Source organism: Salmo salar, unplaced genomic scaffold (assembly GCF_965601325.2).
Source record: "Salmo salar unplaced genomic scaffold, fSalSal1 ptg000686l, whole genome shotgun sequence".
NCBI classification, from domain to species: Eukaryota; Metazoa; Chordata; class Actinopteri; order Salmoniformes; family Salmonidae; genus Salmo; species Salmo salar.
This window is the reverse complement of record NW_027675463.1, coordinates 731,750-738,999: the sequence shown is the minus strand read 5'-3', so window position 1 is coordinate 738,999 and position 7,250 is coordinate 731,750. Positions and strand designations below refer to the sequence as shown.

The 7,250-nt window shown below is 40.2% G+C and overlaps 1 protein-coding gene across 1 annotated transcript; it reads right to left on the bottom strand.

The window, feature by feature from the left end:
• Positions 1-1,298: 1,298 nt before the first annotated feature.
• LOC145877082 (uncharacterized) lies at positions 1,299-7,042 on the bottom strand. The gene is made up of 2 exons (XM_082972378.1): positions 6,450-7,042; positions 1,299-2,251 (listed from the first exon to the last, which is right to left on the bottom strand). Exons 1-2 carry the CDS (start codon positions 6,808-6,810, stop codon positions 1,671-1,673), a joined length of 942 nt encoding a protein of 313 aa, XP_082828504.1. The 5' UTR covers positions 6,811-7,042; the 3' UTR covers positions 1,299-1,670.
• Positions 7,043-7,250: the final 208 nt, after the last annotated feature.

Below are 7,250 nucleotides of genomic sequence, written 5' to 3'. Positions count from 1 at the left end.
TGCTAACGAGCTAGACGTCCTAACGAGCTAGACGTGCTAACGAGCTAGACGTGCTAACGAGCTAGACGTGCTAACGAGCTAGACGAGCTGACGAGCTAGACGGGCTAACGAGCTAGACGGGCTAACGAGCTAGACGGGCTAACGAGCTAGACGTGCTAAAGTCCAACCTCAAAACATAAATGGAAAAACCAAAGCCTGTAACACCTTCCCCCTTAAGACAACAAATATATCCTATATTTTTGTTGGAAAAGTTTGCTCACCACCAACAGAAAACAACTTCCATTTCACATTATAATCAACTACAATGCTTCACCTTCACCAATATAAACATGGTGTCTACTGGATGTCAACAATTAAAAACAAGAAAAAAAACCTTATTTCTAAATAATAATATACAATAGTATTATTTGTTTCTCCTTTTTCTTTCTATAGAATCCTAAATCCCACTAGCTTCTAGAACTCTCGTCTTCCTAAAACTCACTAGCTTCTAGAACTCTCGTCTTCCTAAAACTCACTAGCTTCTAGAACTCTCGTCTTCCTAAATCCCACTAGCTTCTAGAACTCTCCTCTTCCTAAAACTCACTAGATTCTAGAACTCTCCTCTTCCTAAAACTCACTAGCTTCTAGAACTCTCGTCTTCCTAAAACTCACTAGCTTCTAGAACTCTCGTCTTCCTAAAACTCACTAGCTTCTAGAACTCTCCTCTTCCTAAAACTCACTAGCTTCTAGAACTCTCGTCCCCTTGGAACGAGCCCAAACAAAACTCATCTCCAATACGGAAAAACGTGCAGTCAAAATAAATTCTGATCCATGGCAATGCACTGCCTAAATGCAAAACACAAATCTTATATCCATTTGGGGGGAAATCAGGTTGAATCTGCTCTTGAAACTAACACAACAAAACAAAAAACACATGGAAATGGAGATATATTTTACCTCACTGGTTAGAGGACAACCTGCAGAAGACAGTCAGCTACATTTTGGAGTGATGCATTTAAATTTAGGGGTCGCTAAACAAAGGAACACAACACTTATTTGTCATAACTCATCGATATCATGTTGAAATCATTTGTGCGAGAGGAGGGAGATGAGGTTGCACGTCCTGTTAAAACTAACAGCTCAAAAACCACACAGAATCTGGGAATAATGTGTACATCCCTGGTTAGAGGACAATTTGTAGAAAACAGCCAGATACATTTTGATTGAAGTGCGTCACCAACGTGGTAAGTGTAACACAACTCTTTTTGTGTTAGTCACTTTTTGTTAAATCACATAAATAGTAACTCTTCCATTTCAGAGCCTGGATTTTCCCCCTGAGGCTAATATCCATATCATGTTGAAATCAATAGAACAGGGGACAAACGTTTAGGGTTCTACATTGTGACATCATTAAAATACTCCTACTACAATGTTTAAACATTCTACATTGTGACATTATATCATTGATATCATGAAACAACTCCTTCATGTATTTTCTGATGTTTGATCAGATGTCTTTTATCGGAGTATCTCTTGTCACATTGACCACAGCTATAAGGTTTTTCTCCTGTGTGTGTTCTCTGGTGTGATGTCAGCTGGCCAGATTGACCAAAACGCTTCCCACATTGATCACAGCTATAAGGTTTCTCTCCTGTGTGTCTTCTTTGGTGTATCGTCAGATGGTTAGATTTTTAAAAAAACTTCCCACATCGAGTACAGCTATAGGATTTCTCTCCTGTGTGTGTTCTCTGGTGAAGAGTCAGATTGCGCAAGCAAGTAAAACTCTTCCCACATTCATCACAGCTAGAAAGTTTCTCTCCTGTGTGTATTCTCTGGTGTGATATCAGGCTGCTTCGATGAGTAAAACTCTTCCCACATTGATCACAGCTATATGGTTTCTCTCCTGTGTGTGTTCTCTGGTGTGTTATCAGGTTGCCTAGCTGAGTAAAACTCTTCCCACATTCATCACAGCTATATGGTTTCTCTCCTGTGTGTGTTCTTTGGTGTACAATAAGATGGCTAGATGTATCAAAACTCTTCCCACATTGAGTACAGCAATAAGCTTTCTCTACTGTGTGGCTTCTCCGATGAATTTTAATGCCTGATGAGGTGAATCTCTTCCCACAGTCAGAGCAGCAGTGAGTTATCTTCCCTGTGGGTCTCTGCTGGTGTTTCTTGAGGAGTTCTGATCTGGAGAGACTCTTCTCTGCCTCATCAGCATCATGAGGTTGTTGAGGCTCCCCAGAGGATCCACTATAGTCACGTCTCTCTCCTGTGTGAATGACAAAGTCATACAGATGGTTAAAGGCCCACAACAGCAGAAATCCACTGTAAAAGGTCATGCCAACAGCGTAGCCATGATGTTGTACAACAATTGACATCTGTAATGAATGTAATGATTACTTGACATTTGTCTTAAAATGAGCAACAATAGTCATATTTTGTCTTGTTTTCACATTAGTAGTAACATCTAAGATTGGAGGCCCTTTTCTATGTTTGCTGGTGAGAAAAGATTTTTGCTCAGGGGAGTAACCTCCATTACCAGGTTGCTAATGAGTTCATTTCACACTACTTTGGATTATAATTGTCAGGCTCGCTTGAATCTCCTGCTTAATATGTTTGTGTCGTCGTCGCAAATCAACCGCTTTGTACTTAAAAAACACTTCAACCAGTAAAATGCTCTTTGGCTTTTCCATCAGCCTGACAATGAGGGTTTGTACACTGTTTGCCAAATTGGCCCATAACTTCACCTAACAACAAATATAGACCTACTGTTGGACCCATAACTTCACCTAACAATAACATAGACCTACTGTAGGACCCATAACTTCGCCTAACAATAACATAGACCTACTGTAGGAACCATAACTTCACCTAACAATAACATAGACCTACTGTAGGACCCATAACTTCACCTAACAATAACATAGACCTACTGTAGGACCCATAACTTCACATAACAATAACATAGACCTACTGTAGGACCCATAACTACACCTAACAACAAATATAGGAAAATAGCTCTGTGTGTTGAACAATAGCCTATCCATCAAGGAACAGTTCTCTACACATTATGAGCTAAGTATCTCCGTTTCCAAACGGACTAACGAGACCCTACTGTAAATCAAGCAGACAATAACACATTATAAACATCAATTTGTTAGGGATGTTGGATCCAACGTGGAGCACGGCATAACTGTCTTTACCAGAGTAATGAATGAAGAAGCACTTTGGTTGTTGTTGCATGTCGTGATGTTTGTAATTTGACTGTCATTCAGAAAAGTATTTCCTGGATCTTCTGATAGTTGATCATGTGACTGTAACTAAACAGCTACAGTATTAAGTATTATGTGTAATTATTGAAGAACTGCGTTAATGACAGTATCCATTTGAGTGTTGTCAATAAAGCTAAGATAAAAAAATAAAAAAATGTATTTCACCTTTATTTAACCAGGTAGGCTAGTTGAGAACAAGTTCTCATTTACAACTGTGACCTGGCCAAGATAAAGCAAAGCAGTGCGACACAAACAACAGTTACACGTGGGATAAACAAACGAACAGTCAATAACACAATAGAAAAATCTATATACAGTGTGTGCAAATGGAGTACGGAGGCAAGGCAATAAATAGACCATAGTAGTGAAGTAATTACAATTTAACACTGGAGTGATAGATGTTCAAGTAGAAATACTGGTGTGCAAAAGAGCAAAAAAACGTAAATAAAAACATGGGGATGAGGTAGGCAGTTGGATGGACTATTTACAGATGGGCTGTGTACAGCTGCAGCGATCGGTAAGCTGCTCAGATAGCTGATGCTTGGAGTTAGTGAGGGAGATATAAGTCTCCAAGTTAAGCGATTTTTGCAATTCGTTCCAGTCACTGGCAGCAGAGAACTGGAAGGAAATGCGGCCAAAGTAGGTGTTGGCTTTGGGGATGACCAGTGAGATATACCTCCTGGAGCGCGTGCTATGGGTGGGTGTTGCTATGGTGACCAGTGAGCTGAGTTAAGGCGGCCTAGCAAAGACTTGTAGATGACCTGGAGCCAATGGGTTTGGCGACGAATATGTAGCGAGGGCCAGCCGACGAGAGCATACAGGGTGCAGTGGTGGGTGGTATATGGGACTTTGGTGACAAAACGGATGGCACTGTGATAAGACTGCATCCAGTTTGATGAGTAGAGTGTTGGAGGCTATTTTGAAAATGACATCGCCGAAGTCAAGGATCGGTAGGATAGCCAGTTTTACGAGGGTATGTTTGGCAGCGTGAGTGAAGGAGGCTTTGTTGCGAAATAGGAAGCCGATGCTAGATTTAATTTTGGATTGGAAATGCTTAATATTAGTCTGGAAGGAGAGTTTACAGTCTAGCCAGACACCTAGGTATTTGTAGTTGTCCACATATTCTAAGTCAGAACCGTCCAGAGTAGTGATGCTGGACGGGCGAGCAGGTGCGGTATCCCAGGTCCATAACAAATGTAGTTTTGTTCGAAAAAGCTCATAATTTATGCCCAAAAAGCTCCGTGTTGTTAGCGCGTCGTGTAGGCTACTCAAAAACATGAACGTCGCCCGCCGGACATGTCTTCACCAAAAAGGGAGAAAAAAATTATGTACGTTCGTTCAAACATGTCAAACGTTGTATAGCATAAAATGTTAGGGCCTTTTTCAATCAGAACTTCAATAATATTCAAGGCGGACGATTGCATTCTCTTTTAAAACGTATTGGAACGAGGGTACCCAACATGCACTCGCGCGCCAGAGTAGTATCGGCCATCCGCTTATGACCAACGTTCCAAGTCTCTTGTTCGGTCAGTTTTCATAGTAGAAGACTCAAACCACTTTGTAAAGACTGGTGACATCTAGTGGAAGCCATAGGAAGTGCTCAATGATTAATAAGCCCCTGTATGTTTCAATGGCATAGGCTTAAAAGTAATTCAACACATCAGGTATCCACTTCCTGTCAGAATTTGTCTCAGGGTTTTGACTGCCATATGAGTTCTGTTATACTTACAGACACCATTCAAACAGTTTTAGAAAATTCAGAGTGTTTTCTATCCAAACCTGAACAATAATATGCATATCCTAGCTTCTGAGTTGGTGTAGGAGGCAGTTAAAAATGGGCACATATTTTTTTTTAAATTCTCAATACTGTCCCCTATCCCCAACATTAAAGGCACAGTCAACTTAGTGTATGTAAACTTCTGACCCACTGGAATTGTGATACAGTGAATTATAAGTGAAATAATCTGTAAACAATTGTTGGAAAAACTACTTGTGTCATGCACAAAGTAGATGTCCTAACCGACTTGTCAAAACTATAGTTTGTTATCAAACAATTTGTGGAGTGGTTGAAAAACAAGTTTTGATGACTCCAACCTAAGTGTATGTAAACTTCTGACTTCAACTGTAGCTGACATACTGGTACATACTGCTGTAAAGATATGCTATGTGGTTCATAAGGACAGCGTAGCTAGCTAACATACTGGTACATACTGCTGTAAAGATATGCTATGTGGTTCATAAGGACAGCGTAGCTTGCTAACATACTGGTACATACTGCTGTAAAGATATGCTGTGTGGTTCATAAGGACAGCGTAGCTAGCTAACATACTGGTACATACTGCTGTAAAGATATGCTATGCGGTTTGTAAGGATAACGTAGCCAACATATCGTTACATTGCTCAACATTCTCTTAACATTTGTCATAATTAGTTAAAGCAGTTCATTTGTATCCACTCTCTCGTCGGACTTCGGCTGCATATTTTCCACAATTTTTTTCAAATCTGGTAAAATAGTTGAAGCCCCGCCCATTTCCTGAAGAATTGCATTATGGGCCCTAAAAGCACAGAAATAGTGTCCTCTGCATATATACTTCGTATTTTGGCGACTGTAGTACCACACCCGGGAACTTTTGGCATACTAACTATATCCATACTATGACAAATAAGCATAATATATAGTATGGTTAGTATGAGTATTCGAACACAGCTCAAGTCTCTGGGCAGCCATTTTGTTTCTGTTTTAAAACTAGGTTGCCCCTTTAAAAAAGCCACACAATCAATCAACCAATCTGCAGTCCAAACAATAACAAAGCTGTACTTCCACCACTGTTTTGGTAATAAGATGATTATGGGGTTGGAGAAATGTAACTACTCTCAAATTCATAGACAGACCGATGGATGCAAGGACTGACCATCCATGATATCAACATTATAGTTTTAACCATGTTGAGGCTATACAGTGTTGGTTTACATTGTTTCTAAACATTGGAGTAAAAAAAGCTTATTTGGGGTTCTGATGGGGTACAACAGTTGAACTAAGCTCATGAGGCATGTGTTATATTCTTCAAGAACCAATGGCTATAATTAAATAATTTTAAAGAAAAAAAAATGGATGTAGCAATTACAGATTTCCCCTTTAACACCTCAGTTTAACACGTGTAGAGTTTGTGCCTCTGTTTTTAAAACAGTACTTACTAGTGTTAATCAGGGCCCGTTCATCGTTAGAACCATTGGATGCCTTAACATGCCTTTGGGAAACCGGGACCAGATATCCAGTTTCTTCCTCTTCTTCCTTCTTCGATGTGACAGTCATCTCCTCCTCCTCTTTCACTCCAAAAACTGCATCCTCCTCTTCTTTTACTGTAACATCCTCCTCCTCCTTCACTCTGAACACGTCTTCCCCTTCTTTCTCTTCTTCTTTCACGGTAACAGCCTCACCCTCTACTTGTTTTTGTATTGAAACAGCCTCCTCTTCCTCCTCCTCTTTGACGAGAGCTTCTTTCTCCGTCCAGCAGACATCTTCTTTAACAGGAGGAGAGTAGCTTTGTGAGCGCATGGTCGGAGATGTTAGCTAGCTAAGCTAATGCTAACTTAACCAGCCCGCTAGCTGACTAATAACAACAACACCGTAAATATGAAATTAAATCGGATAACTAACTAGACGACAAAAGTGGCTTTAAAACACAGTTGCTAATATACACTAAAGCGCCCAAAGAGCTTTATTGGTTCGGCTATTTTGTCTAGCAAGCTACAGAGGTCGCTGAATAACTGTTGCTACTGTTGAAAGAAGCGTTCCGTCCACTAGATTATACGTCACACCAACAGCATTACCTTAAATTCCCACACCGCCATCTGCTGACTGGAGTGGGTAACGCAGTTGAGTAAAATGTTTATTTTATTGTCAGACAAAAAGTTAAAGTGTAGGAAGCATGAGTTTTTACTCACCAGCGTAACAACACAGTGTGGTTAAAGACTTACTAAGCTAGTTGTAGTCAC

Bases quoted from the DNA above. Each gene is read 5' to 3' on its own strand.
- LOC145877082 (XM_082972378.1), bottom strand. From the start codon at position 6,810: ATGCGCTCACAAAGCTACTCTCCTCCTGTTAAAGAAGATGTCTGCTGG. The intron at 2,252-6,449 runs GTAAGTACTGTT...TCATTCACACAG, and splicing joins ACGGGCCCTGATTAACACTA to GAGAGAGACGTGACTATAGT.